The 20,965-nt window shown below is 40.3% G+C and overlaps 1 protein-coding gene across 1 annotated transcript in view; it reads right to left on the reverse strand.

Annotated features, from left to right (window-relative positions):
- Positions 1-2,481: 2,481 nt before the first annotated feature.
- polr1b (RNA polymerase I subunit B) overlaps positions 2,482-20,965 on the reverse strand; it is a 41,099-nt gene continuing 22,615 nt past the window's right edge. The window contains exons 9-15 of the mRNA XM_072551391.1: positions 19,035-19,316; positions 16,570-16,703; positions 11,379-11,549; positions 10,648-10,804; positions 6,121-6,317; positions 4,493-4,746; positions 2,482-3,809 (exon numbers count right to left, since the gene is read on the reverse strand). Coding sequence (XP_072407492.1) covers positions 2,927-3,809; positions 4,493-4,746; positions 6,121-6,317; positions 10,648-10,804; positions 11,379-11,549; positions 16,570-16,703; positions 19,035-19,316 — 2,078 coding nt within the window. The 3' untranslated portion in view covers positions 2,482-2,926. The remainder of the gene's footprint in view (positions 3,810-4,492; positions 4,747-6,120; positions 6,318-10,647; positions 10,805-11,378; positions 11,550-16,569; positions 16,704-19,034; positions 19,317-20,965) is intronic.

Consider the following 20,965-nt stretch of genomic DNA (forward strand, 5'->3'; position numbering starts at 1 on the left):
GCCTACTACAGTTCTACTCAAGTGAATAGTAAAAAGGAATTCATCTCAGCTATTTTTCCACAGTCCTGATTTAAAAATATATAAATTCTCATGATAAAAGGATGCCAGATTCCTCTTCATACATTTTCATACATTAAGGCACTGTATGCAAATTGCAGATTCGCAATTTATAATGGATGTTCTGCAGTCACATGCATCTCAAATAACCATGGGTTGAATGAAAGGTTGGAATGTACCTAGGAGCAGAAGTGCACGTAGCTGTTGATGAAATCTGTACATAAATCAGATAATAAAGATAAATTGATGGCACAAAGCTTTTGGTCAGAACAAAATGTTAAAATATGATGCCTAGTTACTGCAAGGCACCAGTAGCTGTCTGCATCATATATGAACTGATTATAATCAGACATTGCACAATTTTTGGGATTATATTACTGCAGTTTCTGATCCACAATTGTGCACAGATAGCACATGCATATTACAGGAAAGATTTCAAAATGCTTTTTTTAACCTGCAGATTTGAATAATCCAAACTTAATTTTTGGGTTCAAAATTGCTTCATAGAGAAAAAAAAGCAAAACCTGTGGAGAAGAATGTGGATAGGCCATAATTTCTTTTATATAATGCACTGTGTTTAAGTTGATTCACCATTACAACCTGAGCTGAAGCTACATTCATCCCATTTAAAATGTAACAAGTGCAATCTGCATGAGGAAGACAATACAACCCATCTTAATTCATCTATGTAGAGAGTCTGATATCCATAAGTCTTCCACCACTCTGTAGCATCCAACTGTTTGTTTTTAAAAACAAAAGATTTGTTCCGTGTATTGGTAAATTGTATGAAAAATGTTCTGCTAGTAGTTTTCAAATAGCTTTTTATAGTCTGAATGGGTGTTCCATTGTTGTATGGTGTGTGACAGACTAGGATTGAATTTTGTGCCTTCATGGACAGTAGGGAAAGGAGGACATTTAATTATGAGGAGGGTAGCAGGTGGAGATTCCATCAGCCTTCTGCCCATTCCAGTGAAGAATGAGACTGAATGGGCCTTCAACAACTTCCCATCCCATTGCCAATTGAGACCTTTAAGTGGACAATCAATGCTTAATACTTAAGGGCCTCATCCAACTGTTGCTGGTGTTCCTGTGTGCAGGAAAGAGGCTTACAAGGTGAGCAATATGACGAACAATCGTAGGATTGCAGATTCCCAGGCTAGGGGTCCCCCATTCAAAAATACTATGTTTAACTGGTAGAACTTCAGTGGAGTGTTGAAGTGTTAGATTGTCACAAAAACCCAACTCAAACTGCTGGATTGTAATAGTGTTGAGAAGCACCCTGACGACACAGACCTGCAGTTCAAAGAGATATCTCAATACCATTTTCACAAGACAACTAGGGTAAGAAATAAACACTGGCCTCAAGAATTTTTAACATTTTTATAATTTAAGGTATTATTCTGTGTTTACTTTCTGTACCCTAAAGTACCCTAAAGACACCTCCACAAGATCTCCTTTCAGAGTTGAAAGGCCCAGTTGTCCTGAAGATTCAAACCATTAAGTGGTAGGAACAGTCCTTTGGTTCTTATCTACACTCCCTTTAATGTTTTCCTTGTCATAGTGATGATTAATGAATCTAGTACTCAAGGTATGGAGTCAATGCAAATTCTATAAAATTATCAAAGTTTCTTGTGAGATTGCGATAGTTATCACTTTAATCAGGAATTTTGTATATCAGGTACTGAAGCATTTTGTAAATATTAAATCAGCAGCTATCACAAACTGCTTAAAGTTCTCTTCAGAATTTCTGGATATAATAGTTTATAACATGAGATCCCTGAAGCGTTTCAATTATGTGTAAAGTGAAAGATTCATGTGTACTAACATTTGATTCTTCAAGCCGTAACTCAGATTTGTGAACCAGGTGCAAGATTACAACAAAAGACAAATTCTGCTGGAACTTTTTACACAATACTTGAAGACTCATGTCTGCATAATACCTTAGTATAAATAGCAGATCCGTCTAATTATATTTTGCCCTAAGCAAAATGCTAAGTCTTTTTAGTACACAGAAATATAATAATTTACTCAAGCAATGATGAGATGAATGACCAAATGAATAGTTTGTTCTAATATTGGTTAAGGAAGAAATTTTCAGATAAAAGTGCAACAATTTTTAATCCTGGTCATTATAACAAGCAGAAAGTATCCTTAATATCTCATGTAAAAGACTTCAGCAGTGAGGTTTTCTCCCAGTCATCAATTGAAATCACAATTTGAAAAATTCTGATTTTCCTTTTCCTGTGATGGGTGCAAGTAATCAAACTCCATCCAGGGAGGTAATGAAGATCCAAAAGAGAAAACGGTTCATTGTAGTAGACAGTCTCTTTTAAAGTGCCAAAGCTCAAATTTGAGAATGAGCTCAAGTGGATCAGAAGGAGTTCTTCTGACACAAATAATGCTTCAAAAGGAGAGTAAAAGCAATTTTTCTTCAAAAATAAATGATATTTATTGTTGAGCTCTTTGCATAGCAGCACTCCTCAGATCTTCATAACATAGATTTCAGACTGTGCATTGAGACTGCAATTTCTTTTAGGACAACAAAATTAAATCATGTTAAAGTCTGTAAATATTATGGTGTAGAATACAATTTACTCAAAAGATCCTCTGATAAATGTAACTTCTGGTTTGTTATTTACATTCAGTCAAAAGTAACTTAATTCTCAGACAAATTCCATGAAATACCAGTGCATGTGCTGCCACCAAGAGTCGACAGCAAGATCTAAATATAAATCAGTTTGAAATAGTTTCATTGATCTTTCAGCACAGCAGTTATTACCAGATGTCACCTTTGCTCACTCACTGTATAAAATGGACAGACTGAGTGAAATTCACTTAATTTAAAAACCACTAAAGTGAATCTGTCATATCATCTCACGTCAAGTTGAACACTAATGTTCATCGCTGCCAGTTCAGCTACAAAGTATCGAAAAACATAAGGCACAGAGACAATCTCAATGGTACCTGACTGATGGCACAGAGTACACTGGTACTTCCTGTGACGTGTGGCAGACCACAATGGCGGGGGCTTTTCCAGTACTGGTGACAGAAGGCTGCTGCACTTGGTGCACACATGGGCTACAGAACGGTCGGAGCAATTGAACAGGCGATCTTGAAGCAAGAAGGACGTTCCATGTGCCAACAGAGCATCACGTTCCATCTCCCCAAATCGAATACCACCCTGGACATTTCTCCCTCCCAAAGGCTGATTCGTCACTTTATCCCTCACCCCAGTAGTTCTAACTTGGAACTTGTCAGATACCATGTGACGCAGGCGCTGGTAGTAAACCACCCCGATGAAGATATCTGCTTCCAACTCCATCCCACTGATGCCACTGTAGATCCTTTCTGTACCGTAGTAGTTGTAGCCAGCAGCTTGCAACATCTTCCCAAAGTACTCCAAGGCAGAACTTTCCTCAGAGAACATGAATGGTGTGGCATCATGGCACAGGCCATGCATAGCAGCAGACTTACCTGCCATGCTTTCAATCAGCATCCCAATGGTCATACGTGAAGGGAATCCATGGGGATTGAACAGAATGTCTGGCGTCATTCCACTTTCTGTGAACGGCATGTCCTCTGCTGGCCACAATCGACTCAAGATGCCCTTTTGACCATGTCGACTAGCAAACTTATCTCCAATAGTGGGATTACGAGGGACCCTCATAGTGATGCACACACGTTTAAACAGTGCTGTTCCATTGTCATTGCTACAGACTTTAATGTTATCTACAATGCAGTTTTCTTTGCTCCTGCAGGAAAATAAGCACATTAAAAGAGGTTAAATCTATTCACAATGTTTAAAGCTCAGTATCAGGTTAAAAAGTACTTCCCCAAACTCAAGCATGTTCATTTTATGATTGTTACATATCACAATGGGATTTCACCCACAAACTGTGCTCTCAGCTGGAAATGAAATGTAGCCAAGTCAGAAGTGACCATATTTTACCAAAACCTCTGGAATATTATCTTCTTTGAGGAGAGGATGGGAGTCTGGTTAAATTTTCTGACTGCATCTCTGGGTTTGTGTATTACAAAAAGGGAAGGATTTGCAGTAGTAAATTGCTTTAATCATACCATCAAAGCATCTTAATCACATGAAAAGCAAACACATTACTGAAATGTAGTCACTGTCGCTGCGTAGTCTGACACAGCAGCCTAATCTGCAACAGTAAAATCCCAAAAATAGCAACAGAATGAATTACCAGTTAATGCATTTCTTTAAATATAGTATATATTAACAGAAAAATGTGATCATGTCTGTCAGCAAATATGCAAAAAGACATCTAGTCATGCATGTAAAAAGTTACAAGAAACAAATTCCAGTTCAGGTTTCAGGTGGATCTGCTGACAAGAACAATGCAAAGAAACTCTGATATGTTAAGGATGTAACAACATTTGTTTCTGTACCAGAGATTATTTTTTTAAAACTTACTTGTAGTACACCACAGAACTATCTCCAGTGTTGAGATTCACATAACTATAAAACGGATCACCATACTCCAGGACAGCCCCAATGAACGGCAATCCATCGTCATCAAGTTTCTGAGCTGCTCGTTTATCACCAGGTTTGACACCAAACACAAAGATACCATCGTTTTGCTTAACCTTTTGTTCAAGGTCTATCATTTCAGTCTTATAAACACTTCCATGGGCAAATCCTCGCTCCCAGGATGCCTTGTTGACAATCTGTTATTTTATGTACAGAGAAATATATGCTGTTAGAATCAATAATGCATATAGCTAATTCAACATAAAAATATTTTCCAAAACTAAACAGAATGCATTAGAAATAGGTTTCTCCCCAAACTCTACAAATTTAACCAATAACATTTCTTAATAGTGATGATCAGAAATACTTTAGGGCTTGTTAAAATAATAGCGACAGTTCCGTTCCTGAGTCACACTATGTTATAAGAAAATCACGCAATAGCAGTATCATTTAAACTAATGGGCTTGGAATCACGTTATAGCTAATACAAGCAATGAAAATTTGCGTTCTAGAAATAATGGTCTAAATTCTTCAATCGCGTTATAACCAATTCATTTTGAAGAAATGTGCGGAAAAGCAGAACTGAGTGTACCTGAGTTACATGCTAATATGGGATACAGTTAAATGGATATTTCTATTTCAAGCATCTAGTGCCAGTATGATGCAATCTTAAATCAGATGCAGACTAAAACTCGTTCTGTAGTGCCCTTTTCAAACTTCAGAGAATATCACAAACTGAACCAGTGTGCCACCTTCCATTTGCTTCACCAGCTATCTTCTTAGCATTGTTCCAATTTTCACAGTGGTTCCTTACAGTGACACGAGGATACTTTCATCCAATCAGATTGAGCTGGACTCATACCTTGGTCCAGAATCCACTGTCTAACTCATTGGTTAATGCTTCATTACAGAGAATAACAATCTGTGAAAATGAGATTTATGGATCTAATGGACCTTACCACACTTGTGATCTATATATTTACATGTACACACATGAACTGGTACATGTTGCAATTTTGATAAGGGCATCAGTGACTGCTGCTTGCTCAATAGGACAGCTGCTCCCATTTAAATGGAAAATGTTATTTTCTAAATCAAATCACATAGAAAAGCTGGACTTATGTATGAAAGGCATAAGTTAAAATCTGCACTGTAAAATCCAGATAATAAAACAGGAGGTAGGCAGTGATTACTTTCATAAATTTACCTCAATGATTTCTAAATGTCAGTATTAATGCAAGATAACTAAACCTATCAACATGTACATGATCATCAATATACCTGCTCTAGTTGAGTTGGAGGATTTTATAGGTCTCCTATACTAAGAAATGAGAGAGGAGTTGGAATAGATTAGCACTGACAGAAGTCTGTAAAACAGGTGTTCCTCTCAATAACAAAGGTGATCAATCCAGGTGGGGCTTTCAATCACTAAGGAAAAAATAAAGTGTGCACCCTTTAAGGGAAGGTAAGAACACCACTTGTTACAATGATTTGAATCCATTAGTCTCCCACTTGGAATGTAGCAACGTATACTCAGTGGAGCTGAACTCAATTAAAAAACAAATACACACCATAGCATCTTCCATGTCATATCCAGTGTATGAGATGACAGCTACAATAGCATTTGTCCCTATGGGATAGTTATCCATATTAAAGAAGTCATACATGTGCGGTCGCACGAGAGGACTCTGAGGAGTTTGTAGGCGATAGAGTTTATTATCAGACCTGTCTGGATAAGTGTATAACGGAAATCCCATTGTTTGCTTGCCTATAAAGGAATGAAAATAAATCACTTACTGAATTATAATGTATAATCAATACACAAAATGAATAAGCTAAGCACTTAACATGTAATTTGAAAAATCTGGTTTCACAATTAATTTATTATTTATCCTATCGCACCACATATAAGGAGCAGGAACAGGCCATTCAATCTCTTGAACCTGCTCTGTCATTTAATACGATGTGGCTGATCTGATTATAACCATAGATTCTCATTGCTATTTAACCCCTGATAACCTCGCTTCAATGGACAGAACAACCATTTCAGAAAAAAAAAAGTCTGGTGAAACTTTGTTGTACTCTTATCTATGGCAATAATATATTTCCAGAGATAAGCTCAAACTTATACCCAGGAACTGTCTAACCAAGCTCCTAATCAAATGAAGCACTATTCCTGCACTTAAATCCTTTTGCAATAATGGCTAACATTCCATTTGTCTTCCTAATGGCTTGCTGCATCTGCACATTAACCTTCAGTGGCATATTCACAAGGACACTTAAGTCCCTTTGCACATCTTCAAATGGTGGCTCAGTGATCAGAACTGCTGTCTCAAAGCACCAAGGACCTGGGTTCAATTCCATCCTTGAGTGACCATGTTTTCCCCACGTCTGTGTGGGTTTCCTCCAGGTCTTATGGTTTCTTGCCACAGCTCAACGACGTGCAGGCTAGGTGGGTTATCCATGGGAAATGCAGGGTTACAGGGATAAGGTAGGGGAGTGGGTCTGGATAGGATGTTCTTTTGTGGGTCAGCATGGACTCAGTGAGCCAAATGGCCTGCTTCCACACTGCAGGGATTCTATGACTCCTACACTTTCCAATCTTTCATCATTCAAGAAATATCCATCATGTCTGTCCTTCCTACCAAGTGGATAACTTCACATTTCACACATTATATTCCATCTACAATCACTAAGCCTATCCTAAACTTCCTGAAAACATTTTACATTTTCCTCACTTCACATTCTTGCTTAGCTTAGTATCGTTTACAAAACTGGAAATAGTACATTTGGTTTCCATGGCAGATCACTGATATATACTGTAAATGGTGGAATCCAACTAATGATCTTTGCAATACACCACTACGCAGTCTGCTATTACAGGAATCCTCATTTATTTCTACTGTGTTTTTCTATTAGCCAGGCCTTAATTCATGCTAGTACATTGCCTCCTGCACCACATCCTTTAATTTTACTAACTAACCACCTGTAGGAGATCGGATCAAAAGCCTGCTGAAAATCCAAATATAAAACATTCAGCAACTTTTTAATTTTGTTAGTAACATTTCAAGAAACTACCTTTGTCATGATGTGTCCATTTGCAAATCCATACTGACTATGCCCAATCAGATCATTTTTATGCAAAAATACATCAATCACAACGTTCGTCATAAATTTTAGCATTTTCTCCACTAATGATGTAAGACTGAGGAATCTACAGTTCTGTTTTGACCTTTGCTTCTTTTGTAAGTAGTAGGTTGACAAATTCAAGCTTCCAATCTGCAGGAATCATAAGACATAGGAGCAGAATTTAGGCCATTCAGCCCATCGAGTCTGCTCTGCCATTCAATCATGTCTGATAAGTTTCTGAACCCCATTCTCCCGCTTTCTCCCCATAACCCTTGATCTCCTTTACAATTAAGAACCAATCTATCTCAGTCTTAAATAGACTCAATAACCTGGCCTCCACAGACTTCTGTGGCAGTTAATTCCATAGATTCACCACTAAAAAAGTTTCTCCTCATCTCTGTTCAAAAAGGTCTACCCTTTACTCTAAGGCTGTGCCCTCAGGTTATAGTCTCTCCCTACAATGGAAACATCTTCCCAACATCCACTCTGTCCAGGCCATTCAATATTCTGTAAGTTTCAATTAGATCTCCCACTCAAACTTCTAAACTTCAAGTATAGACCCAGGGTCTTCATATGTTAAGTTTTCAGTCTTGGGACCATTCCCACGAATCTCCTCTGAACACACTCCAGGGCGTTCCTGAGATATGGGGCCCAAAACTGCGGACAACGCTCCAAATGAGGCCTGACCAGAGCCTTACGGAGCTCAGAAGTACATCCCTGCTTTTACATTCAAGTCCTTCAAAATAAATGCCATCATTGCATTTGCCTTCCTTAATAGTGGCTCAACCAAGTTTACCTCGGAAGAATCCTGGGCTAGAACTTTCAAGTCCCTTTGCATTTCAGACTTCTTAATTTTCTCCCCATTTAGAAACTAGTCCATGTCTCTATTCTTCCCATCAAGGTGCACGACCTCACTCTTTCCCACGCTATAATTTTCCACTTTCTGCCTTACTCCTCTTTTAAACAGGGGTGTCACGTTAGCAATTTTCAAGCCCTCTGGGACCCCCCCCGATTCTATTGATTCCTGAAAGATTACCAATAATGCCTCCACTATCTCTTTCAGCTATCTCCATTAGAACTCTGAGGTGTAGTCCATGTGGTTCAAGTGATTTATGCCATTCAGTTTTTCTAGCATCTTCTTGATGATGGCCACAGTCCTCAGCTCTATCCCCTTACTCCCTTGAATTTTTGTGATATTATTCATGTATTCCACCAAGAATACTGACACAAAGTAATTATTCAGTTCTTCAGCCATTTCTTCCAGAACCAAGAGAATTTTGGAATATGATTACCAATGCATCAACCATCTTACAGACACCTCCTTTAACACTCTGTAGACCATAAAGTTCCAGTGACTTATCAACATATTAATTTTTTCCAGTATAACCTTCTCACTACTATTGAATTCCTTGAACTTCCATTCTTCATCTTCGTTTGGATCTCTAACTTTGGAGGAATTCTTGTATCTTCCTCAGTGAAAACAGACACAAAAGTAATCATTTTGCTTCTCTGCTATTTCTTTGCTCCCCACTATAAATTCTCCTGACTTCTGTTTTTGATAGACTCACGTTTATTTTAGCCAAAGTGCACTTTCTACATACCTGGAGAAGCTTTGATAGATTCCATTTTTAAGTCTTTTGCTAGATTGTTTTTGTATTTTATTCTTCCTCTCCATCAGAGTCATGGTATTCTTAAACTTCCTAATCCTCTGATTTATCAACAGAATTCTTAACTCTAACTGGTTACAGCACTGCCTGAAAAATTAATCAGCAAATGTTCATCCCCTATTCTGTCAAGTTGAAGCAGGCACAAAGCATGTGTCTATTCATTCTATCTGCAAAGAACAGGGCCCAACATATTAATACACATAACTTCCATTATATGCAAGTCAACCACATCTCAAGCCTGACTGACAATCCTACATTGGTTGGCAGGATAAGATCTCATACATTAGGAATTATACAATTGGAAGTTACATAGATCATTACATAGGGCCATGTTGTTTGCAGATGGAAAGAACAGATTGAAACAAAAGTAAAACGTGCCAGAGATACTCAGCAAATCTGGCAGCAACTGTGGAGAGAAAAACATTGTTAACGTTTTGAGTCAAATGACCATTCTTCATAACAGAAAACAGCTAGGGAGAGTGAGCACAAGTGACGGCGAGGGAGGTGTAATGGCTGGCAATTTCAGGAAAGTGGAGACACTGCAGATGGAGAGAGGTAGATGGTTGACTGTACAGGAATGGTGAGCAGTAGCCAGTGACCAGGTAGTGCAGGAGTCTCCTGTGGCTATCCCCATCTCAAACATGCTGTTTTGGATACTACGGGAGGACAGGGAAATGGGTTCTCAGGAGTATAGCAGTGACAGCCAGATTTCTAGTACTGTGACCGGCTCTAATGTAATAAAGGGTATGTCAGGTTCCAAGTGATTGATTGTAATATGGGACCCTCTAGCCTGGGAGCACAGACAGATGTTTCTGCAGAAAGCAGGATGATATGTTGCCTCCCTGGTACCAGAGTTTAAGATGTCTCAAAGAAGGTGCCGAATATTATGAAAGGGGAGAATGATCAGCAGGAGGTGGCTGTGTACATTGACACTAACAACATAAGTAGGGAAAGGGATGAGGTTCTGCAGACAGAATATAAGAAACTAGGCAGGAGATTTAAAAGTAGGTCCTCAATGGTAGTAATATCTGGACTACTATCGATGCCATGTGCTAGTGAGAGTAGGAATAAGAGGGTAGAGCACGTGAATGTGTGGCTGAGAAGTTGGTGCAGGGGGCAAGAATTCACATTGTTGCACCTTTGGATCTTTTCAGAGGTAAAAATGACCCGTGTAAGAGGGACAGGTTCCAGCCAAAATGGAAGGGGACCAACATCCTTGTGGGCAGATTGAGAAAAGGGAAAAGGCTGAGGCTTATAAAATTTCTAAATAGTAATCTGTTGTTTGGTTCCATTTTTACTTACCCATCTGACACTGATACATGTTCCTAGGACTTTGATTATGATCAGAGTATGGGATGAAATTAGCCACAACACTCAGCATGGCATGAGGAAAAAGCTCCTGATGGCTCGTAACTCCCGGCAAGATATCCGTCTCAGTGATAGCAATATTCATGTACAGCTGCATGACAACAAAACATATTGTAAATACCAGCATAATGTTTCTCAGAACTGTAGCAAAATTGTGCTCATTAATACTAAAAGGGACAGAACTCTATTTTATCTTTGATTTCTAGGTACTTCAGTTTATTTTCTTGAAAAAAAATCAAAAACAAATCGTTTCTTCTTTAATCCAATTATCTCCACTTACAGAGGGTTGAACATTTTCACTTGAATACAGCAGTCGATAGGCTGGACACAGACAAATTAATTCTCAGGGACCATGATGTCCCACTAGTATTACACAAGTAAAGGATTAACTAACAATTATTCCAACTCATCTGAACCAGTAATGATTCCAGTATGAACAAAAATCAAAAACGATAATTTCCATGTCAACACGTCCACTGTGTACAAAAAAAAAAGACTTATTTAAAGAACTGTTAGATGCTGGAATGGGAAGAGTAGAGTTAGTATGGGGATCAAATAGGTCAAAGGCCTCCTTTATCCAAAACTCTTTTAATCATCTTAAAATCAATGAGCTAGCCAAGCCTTCTCAAAATCAAGTGAAGATACCATTATTAACATATTAGTACCTGTTCAAGAGTCCCAATCATCTCCTGTTTTCCCAAGGCCAGGTTTCTGACAGGCCGCATCATCCGATTCATAGTGGTGAAGAGGTACAATCCTGGATAAATGCTGGGCTTATTCATCATTGGAATAAGAACGATTTCAATCCACGGAGGGACTTTTTTCAACTGGAGCACCTATCAAACAAACCTTATTAACTATTATTAATATCTTGGAGATTTTTTGCATCAATAATAAAAATGCCAACTTGGTCAACTATTTATCCTGCAAGCAGCAACAACAGTACCAATTAGACAAGGTCTATGACTGGAGGAGGCAATGGCCTCGTGATATTATTGCTAGACTATTATTCCAGAAACTCAGCTTATGTTCTAAGGAGCAGGACTGGAAACCAGCCTTTACAGATGGCAGCATTTGGAATCAATTTTTTAAAATCTGGAATTAAGAATCTTCTGATGACCGTGAAACCATTGTCAATTGTCAATCTGGTTCACTAATGTCCTTCAGAGAAGGAAAATCTGCCATCCTCACCTGTCTGGCCTACATGTGACTCCATGCCCAGAGCAATATGGCTGACTCTTAACTGCCAAAATCTCAAGAAAGACATGAAACTGTATGGCCCACATGAATCAACCCAGGCATCAGAAAAGAAAATGGCAGAAACAGCCCTGTCGATCGTGCAAAGTCCTCCTTACTAATACCTGGGGGCTAGTGCCAAAATTGGGAAAGCTGTTTCACTGACTAATCAAGCAACATCCTGACGAAAATCATGCCTTACAGACAATGTCCCAGACACCACTATCAACATCCCTTGACATGTCCTGAACCACTGGCAAGACAAACCCCAAGGTGGCAGCACAGTGGCATACATTCAGGAGGGAATTATCCAGGGAGTCCTCAACACTGACTCTGCACTCCATGAAATCTCAAGGCTTCAGGTTAAACATGAGCAAGGAAAGTTTCTGATTATCACGAAACAGATGAATCAGAATTCCTCCATGGTGAACATCACTTTGAAGAAGTGGCAAGAGCACAAAATATACTCTGGGTGGAGGATTTCAATGCATACTACTAAGAGTGACTCAGCAGTAGCAATAATGATCAAACTGGTCAGGCCTTGAAAGGATAGAGCTGCACTGGGTCTGCAGCAGGTGGTAAGGGAACCAAAAGAAGGACAAATATACCTAACCTCATCCTTACCAATTCACTGGTTGCAGGTGTATTTATCAATGACCGTATCTGTAAGAGTCTTGTTAAATTGGTGAGATGAAGTCCTGCTTCCACATTGAGAATAACTTCTATGGTATGGTATTGTATGGCATTATCACCATGCTAAATGGGATACACTTCTAACAAATCTAGCAACTCATGACTGGTCTTCCATGAGGCACTCTGGGCCATCAATATCAGCAAAATTACACAATCTGCAAACTCATAGCCAGGCACATCCCACCCCCAACCATTACCCTCAAGCCTGGGGATCAACCCTGATTCAATGGAGAGTGGAGGGGTTGCCAGCAATAGAACAAGGCATACCCAAAAATGAGATGTTATAGAGTAATACGGCACAAAACAGATCCTTCAGACCAACTTGTCGATGCTGATCAAGTTTCCCAAACTAAACTAGTCCCACTTACCTGGTTTTGGCCCATATCCATCTAAACCCTTTTCTATTCATGAACCTGTCCAATGTCTTTTAAATATTGTAACCATATCTGTATCTACTACTTCCTCTGACAGTTCATTCCACAAACTCTGTGTGACAAAGTTGCACCTCAGGTCCCTTTTAAATCTTTCTCCTCTCACCTTAAATATATGTCCTCTAGTTTTGAAATCGCCTACCCTAGGGAAAAGACTTTTATCATTTCCCTTATCTATGCCCCTCATGACCTAAACCTCCTAATACTCTAGTGAGAAAAGTCCAAGCCTATCTCGCCTCTTCCTATAATTCAAACCCTTCAATCCTGGTAACATCCTCATAAATCTTTGTTGCATTTTTAACCTATGTCAAGATCTAACAGATCAGAACTGACACCTGGTGAAGCTACCAAGCACGATTACTTGTACAGCAAAGAGCAGGAGGAGCAAGCAATAGACAGAACTAAGGAATCCCACAGCCAACAGATCGGATCTAAGCTCTGCAGTGCTGCCATATTCAGTTGTAAATGGTGGTGGACATTTAAACAAGTCACTGGAGGAGGGGACTCCATTAATATCCCTATCCTCAATGTGGACGAGACTAAGACACCAATGCAAAAGGTAAGGTGGAAGCATTCGCAGCAATCTTCAGCCAAAAGAGCCAAGTGGATGATTCATCTCAGCCTTCTCCAGTGGTCCCCAGCATCACAGTCTTCAGTCAATTCAATTCACTCCATGTGATATCAAAGAATAGTTGGAGGCACTAGATGGGCCCCAGCAATATTCCAGCAATGTTGCTGAAGATTTGTGCTCCAGAACTTGTCATTCCCCAACTCAAGCTGTCAATACAGTTACAAAGGTTGCATCACAGGCGACACGGTGGCACAGTGGTTAGCACTGTTGCCTCACAGCGCCAGAGACCCGGGTTCAATTCCTGACTCAGGTGACTGACTGTGTGGAGTTTGCACATTCTCCCAGTGTCTGCGTGGGTTTCCTCTGGGTGCTCCGGTTTCCTCCCACAGTCCAAAGATGTGCAGGTCAGGTGAATTGGCCATGCTAAATTGCCCGTAGTGTCGTTAGGTAAAGGGGTAAATGTAGTGGGTTGGGTTGTGCTCTGGTGGGTCGGTGTGGACTTGTTGGGCCGAAGGGCGCATTTCTACACCGTAAGTAATCTAATCTCATCTACATGACAATGTGGAAAATTACCCAGGCATGTCCTGTACACAAAAGGCAGGACAAATCCAACACAGGTAATTACTGCTCCATTAGTCTACTCTTGATCATTGATAAAGTGATGAAAGAGATCATCAACAGTGCTATCAAACGACATCTGCATGGCAATAACCTGCTCAATGAAGCCCAGTTTGGGTTCTGCCAGGGCCACTCCGCTCCTAACCTCATAACCAGCCTTGAGCAAATATGGACAAAATTACCAAATTCACATCAAGGGCCACATTTGACTGAGCGTGGCATCACGGAGCCCTAGCAAAATGGGCAAACTCTTCTGTTGGTTGGAGTCATACCTAGCACATAGAAAGAAGGTCATGGTTGCTGGAGGTCAGACATCTCAGCTCAAGGACATACCTGTAGGAGTTCCTCAGAGTAGTGTCCTGACTCTAAACATCTTCAGATGCTTCATTAATGACCCCCCCTCCATCATAAGGTGGGGATGTTCATTGATTATTGCATAAAATTCAGCACCACTTAGGATTGTGAAGTAGTCATTTCCAAAGCAACAAGTTCTGGACGTTATTAAAGCTTGGACTGACAAGCAGCAAGTAACATTCATGCCACACAAATGCCAGGCAATGAGCACCTCCAATAAGATACTATCTACCCACTGCTCCTTAACATTCAATGCCATGGTCTTCACTAAATCCATCCTGAGAGTTATCATTGCCCAGAAGCTCAATTGGACTCACCATATAAATACACTGACTGTAAGAGCAGGTCAGAAGCTAGGAATACTACAGCACGAAACTCACCTCCTGACTCCCCAAAGCCAGTCTACCATCTACAAGACAAGTGTGACAAATACTCCCCATTTGCCAGGATGGATGGCAGCTCCAACAATACAATCGAGTACAAAGTAGCCTGCTTCACCAGCACCACATCCACAAAAATCCGCTCCTTCCACCATCAACGCTCATTAGCAGCAGTGTGTGCTATCCACAAGATGCACTGCAGAAATTCACCAAAGATCCTGAGAAAGCATCTTCCAAACCCACGACAACTTCTCCCTAGGACATGGGAACGCCATCACCTGCAAGTTCCCCTCCAAATCACTCAACATCCTGACTTGGAAATATATTGCCATTACTTCACTGTCACTGAATCAAAAACCCTGAATTCCCTCCCTAAGGACATTGTGGATCTAGCTGCAGCACATGGACTGCAGCTATTCAAGAAGGCAGCTCACCACCACCTTCTCAAGGGCAGCTGGAGACAGACAATAAATACTGGCCAACCAATGATACCTACATCTCACTAATAATGTGAATAATGCAGAACATGTGTTGATTTAGCTGAAATCAGCTGAAGTAGGGACTTTGCAACTGGTGTCAACACATAGAAAGAAGGTCATGGTTGCTGGAGGGGAGGAGAACTAAAAGGACAGTACTCGTTCCTGATCACTAACTAGAACCAATGGCCATTCTGGGTGAATAGTGTGCTGCCATTTACTCACAGATAAAGGAGACATGCTTTCGGCAAGGCGCTCTAACGTATGGAAATATGCTCCATCAACAGTCAGTGATATCGGGAGGATTAAAGTATGTTTGGGGAATAGACAGGGTTATTGGATCTGTAGTACATAATTACTAAGAATAAGCCGTTATTACTTCATTAAAGGCCTCCAAGTTTTCACCTCTATAAACACACTCACCAGTCCCAAATTTTACACACCAAATATCCCTGCTTTTGCTCCATAACAGAGAAAATTTAAGTGACCTGAAGCCCTACTTTCATATCATGTGCAGCAGGTACCTCTTCTCAAACAAGTGACGATGAAGAAAGACATTCCTTCCTCTTATCCATCATCTAAAATAGTGGATTTCAACCTTACCAGTGTGCAGACACTCCTTACCTTCATCACACAATCCTGAAAAAGGTGACCCAACCTCCATGTACAACATTAGCCAATGCAAAAGAAAAGTGTGCTGTAATTGTCAGAAGCATGTTTTTACTAAGATATAAAGCTACAATGTGCCGGCAAAAAAACACACAAGCATGATTCTCAAGATAATGTCCTAGTAGCACATATTTTAACTGGCAGAGAGTAGACATCTCTCATGATTTAAAGCTCTCTGGGACACTCGTCCGTTGCCTCTTATTTAAAAACCCGTGAGCAGAGACAAACTTCAAAATGGGATCAACAGCTTTGGAAGAAGGTGAAAAGAATTGTGTGCAGGATGGTGGTTGAAATCAGATATGGAAGGGGGTGAAAAACAAATAGGGCAGAAAAAAATGAATTCATTTCAAATGGAACCTTTCCTCCTGGTAATTCCAAATTATAAACAGGAAACAACAGGGAAACAATGGAGCAAAGCAGATACATACTTTAAAGTTGCGTAGTGTATCAGCAATACTAGGTCCCATTTCTTTTTCTACCCAGCCAACTACAGCACCATCCAGCAGAACTGGGTAACATTCAGAAAATGGCTTGATGGGTCTACCATCCACTGGCGTAACACCTGCAAAACACATAGCACAAGAACAGTTTACTGCTGGATTTCTACTGGCAACAACAGTAAAACACAGCTGTACATCAGTAACAATAATATTGAAACACCAACACATCAAAATATTCTAAAAATGCCACTTCTTTTTTCAAGCTTAACTGAAACAGTCACTCCAACAACTCCCAGCATCATTTCCCTTCTCCTTTGCATGTTAAGACAACAGTAACTTGGGAGACATAATGGGCCATAGCCACTGCCTTCACTGCATGGAGGGCACTGAGGAGACATTCAGCGATAGGCTGAGACCTTAAGCTATGTAAGTCAAGAATGTGGTGCTGGAAAAGCACAGCAAGTCAGTTAGCATCCAAGAAGCAGAAGAATCGATGTTTCAGGCAAAAGCCTTTTATCATTCCTGATGAAGGGCTTTTGCCCAAAACGTTGATTCGCCTGCTCCCTGGATGCTGCCTGACCAGCTGTGCTTTTCCAGCATCACATTCTCAACTTTAATCTCCACCATCTGCAGTCCTCACTTTCACCTTGAGCTATGTAATGCAGGCCCTTGTAAGGTTGGAACGTTTTGGCATCAGGCACACAGAAAAGGGGCAGCACTCCACCCCAGCCATCAACTTGGGTCTGCTGGGCTGCACGTTGGACGCAGGCCTCTCCAACCATCCATTAGACTTCAGTAGTAGCAAGATTAGACTCTTAAGTACACATTAATTGCCCACCGAAGAGCCTCAGCTGAGAAAAGGGTTGGTAACTTAGTCAACAAATCCCCTGTTGCTTCTAAATTTGTAATGGGGGTCTATGAAATGGCACGTGCCCTATTTTACAGGTTAACACTCTTGCTTTACAATTTAGGGATGGTGCATACCATTTAGCACTCATACCTCTACTAATAAAGCCAAGGAGCTAGTATTTCCTTTTTCAAAAGTCTTCACAGATTTGTGAATTCTATATCCCTGCATCCCCTTTAAAAGATGTGCCATTCAGCCTCTTTTCATAATTTCTAGTAAATGAATTACTATCCTTTGGTGCAATTTTCAATTGCCATTTCAATTTAAGCTTTCCTGCTATCTTTACTTATGGTCACATTTTTGAGCTGTGTTATCTACAAATGTTAAAATAAATCACAAACACACAAGTTCAGACCTTGGGGATGCTCTACTGTTTTTCAGACCAGGGAAATTATATAATCATCACTCCCTATTTTTGGCTGATTTTATATAAACACCAGCACTGTCTCTCTATCCTATGGGGCTGTTCTGCGAAATGCACTTCTACACACAGTAATGCCTGGCTAGTACTGTACCGCTCCAACAATACTTGAGAGGTTTGACACCATCCAGAACAAAGTAACTCTCTTAAATGGCACCTTTTCTTCCACCACCATCAACATACATTTCCTTCACCACTTACGCACAGTGACAGCAATGTGTACCATCTACAACAGGTACTGCAATAACTCACCAAGACTAAGGGACCACTGTCACTTAGAAGGTCGTGGCAGAAAATTAATGGAACAGCAATATCTGCAAGTTCCTGTCCAAGCCATGCATCATCCTGACATGGAACGGTTTTGATGTTCCTTCACTGTTGCCAGAATCAAATCATGGAATTTCCTTCCTGAACAATACTGCATACATCCCTACACACCCAAGTATTAGGAACACCGGAACAAGAATATTCAACATCTCGAGCCTGTTCCCCCATTCAATGCGATCACAGCAGATCTGTGGCTTAACTCTATATACCTGCCTTTGGCCCATATCCCTTATTGTCTATGCTTAACAAAAATTTAGCTCTCTCAGAATCAATATTAACAACTGATCTAGCATCCACTGCCATTTGGGCAAGAGAATTCCAAACATCTACTAACCTTTGTGTGTAAAAGTGCTTCTTAAGTTCTCAAACCATACCCCTAATTTTAGTATCCCCAACTAATGCAAATAGTTTAATTTTATCAAACGTCTTTTCATGTTAGTATCTTGAAGACTTTGATCAGATCATTCCTGGTCCACGTCCATTCAATTTCCACATTCCATGGAAAAAATGAAAATGCTGATGCACAGCTGTACAGTTGTCAGACAGTCTATATTCAGCATGCTGCTTTCGTTTCACTCTAAATATCTGGCTGCTTTCAAGACTTTCTATAATTCTTGTGAGGAAATGAAACACTAGACAAGAAAATATTAAACCTTCCTTTGCTTTGGTACAGCTAAATATATAATTGACAAAACGCCTAATACATAAATTCGATTATATTAACCAACTTATTCTGTAATCATTATCTATTATAAAGAATCCTTATACCATTTTATGTATAATTTTCTCATCACTTACCCAGCGCACAGAGTAAAGCTGGCAAAGAAACTGTACTTGATGTCTGGGTCACAATTTCACAAATGACAGTCAAGTGGTTCATTAGCCCACAGGGCTCTCCATCTGGAGTGTGCACAGGGCACAGGAAGCCCCAGGACTCTGGCAGTAACTTGCGTACTGAAGTAGTTCTCATCTTAGCAAAGGCTGCTCCTCTGTGCACACAGCGAAAATGGGAAAGATAGCGAATAAAATTGAGCTTGTCTGCCACAATGCACAAACCCGAATCCTGCAGCATTCCCAGACCTGAGACAAGAGGAGACATAAGTTTGAAATTACCACAGATACATACCCTGCATTACAATTATCAAGAAAATATAGCACATCTTTTCAGGTATGTCTGTCTTTCAACATGAAGCTGTTCAGGTGTATGTTGCATATATATTTTACATAATAGATAAATGTTTTAGCAAGTTTTGAGAAGATCTGTAGCTCAGGTTGAGATTCTAAATGTAGGTTTGCTCACTGAGCTGGAAGGTTCGTTTTCAGACATTTCATCACCGTACAGGACATTGGTTAGGCCACTGTTGGAATACTGCGTGCAAGTCTGGTCTCCTTCCTATCAGAAAGATGTTGTGAAACTTGAATGGGTTCAGAAAAGATCTACAAGGATGTTGCCAGGGTTGGAGGATTTGAACTATAGGGAGAAGCTGAACAGGCTGGGGCTGTTTTCCCTGGAGCGTCAAAGGCTGAGGGGTGACCATATAGAGGTTTACAAAATTATGAGGGACATGGATAGGGTAAATAGACAAAGTCTTTTTTCCCCTGGGGTCGGGGAGTCCAGAACTAGATTTAGGGTAAGAGGGGAAAGATATAAAAGAGACCTAAGGGGCAACTTCTTCACACAGAGGGTGGTACGGGTATGGAATGAGCTGCCAGAGGAACTAGTGGAGGCTGGTACAATTGCAACATTTAAGAGGCATTTGGATGGGTATATGAATAGGAAGGGTTTGCAGGGATATGGGCCAGGTGCTGGAAGAGGGGACTAGATTCATTTGGGATATCTGGTCGACATGGACAGGTTGGACCGAAGAGCCTGTTTCCATGCTGTACATCTCTATGACTCGGTAACATCACCAGTGAGACCATTATTTCATCCTCTTCTATCTTGGTGTCTTTTGATGATCTTCAGAATTCTTGGGTGAAGGAACACTACACTATTAGAAGAACCAAAGACACAAACACCAGACACCACCAACTTCATTAACAAGGACAATACCGTCAGGCTAGTGGACCTATGCCTCGCTTATCCACTTCACCTTCAACAACAACAACAGCCTACAAGCAAACCAATGGAACACCCATGGGGTCTCTGATATCAAGATTCTTAGCAGAGGCAGTAATGCAGAGACTCAAACACACAGCTCTGCAACCATCCAATCCAAACTTTGGGTCTGCTATGTGGATGACACCTTTCTCATCACTAAACGAAACAAATTAGACAAAACCTTCAAGACCATCAATAATACCCTTACTGGCATAAAATTCACTAAAGAAGAGGAAAACAACAACAAACTGCCCATTCCTAGATTCCAATGGGGAACTTCAAACTAGTGTCTACAGGAAGACAACACATACAGACTGACTATTGAACTACAAAAGCAATCATCCCAACACCTACAAACGAAGCTGCATTAGAACATTATTTCAATGAGCCACCACACACTGTAGCACAGAGGAACTACCACGAGCAGAGAAAAATCACCTATACAGTGAATTCAAAAAGAACGGGTACCCAATGAATGCAATCCACCAATTTCTCAGCAACAAGCCCAAACAAGCAGACAAAACACGTCCAGAAACCCTAGCTACTCTCCCCGACATCAAATACATCTTGAAAATTACTGCAAGACCATTCAAACCTCTTGGCAGCATGGCAGCCCACAAACCCACCA

This window comes from Chiloscyllium punctatum, chromosome 3 (genome assembly GCF_047496795.1).
Source record: "Chiloscyllium punctatum isolate Juve2018m chromosome 3, sChiPun1.3, whole genome shotgun sequence".
Classification (NCBI taxonomy): domain Eukaryota; kingdom Metazoa; phylum Chordata; class Chondrichthyes; order Orectolobiformes; family Hemiscylliidae; genus Chiloscyllium; species Chiloscyllium punctatum.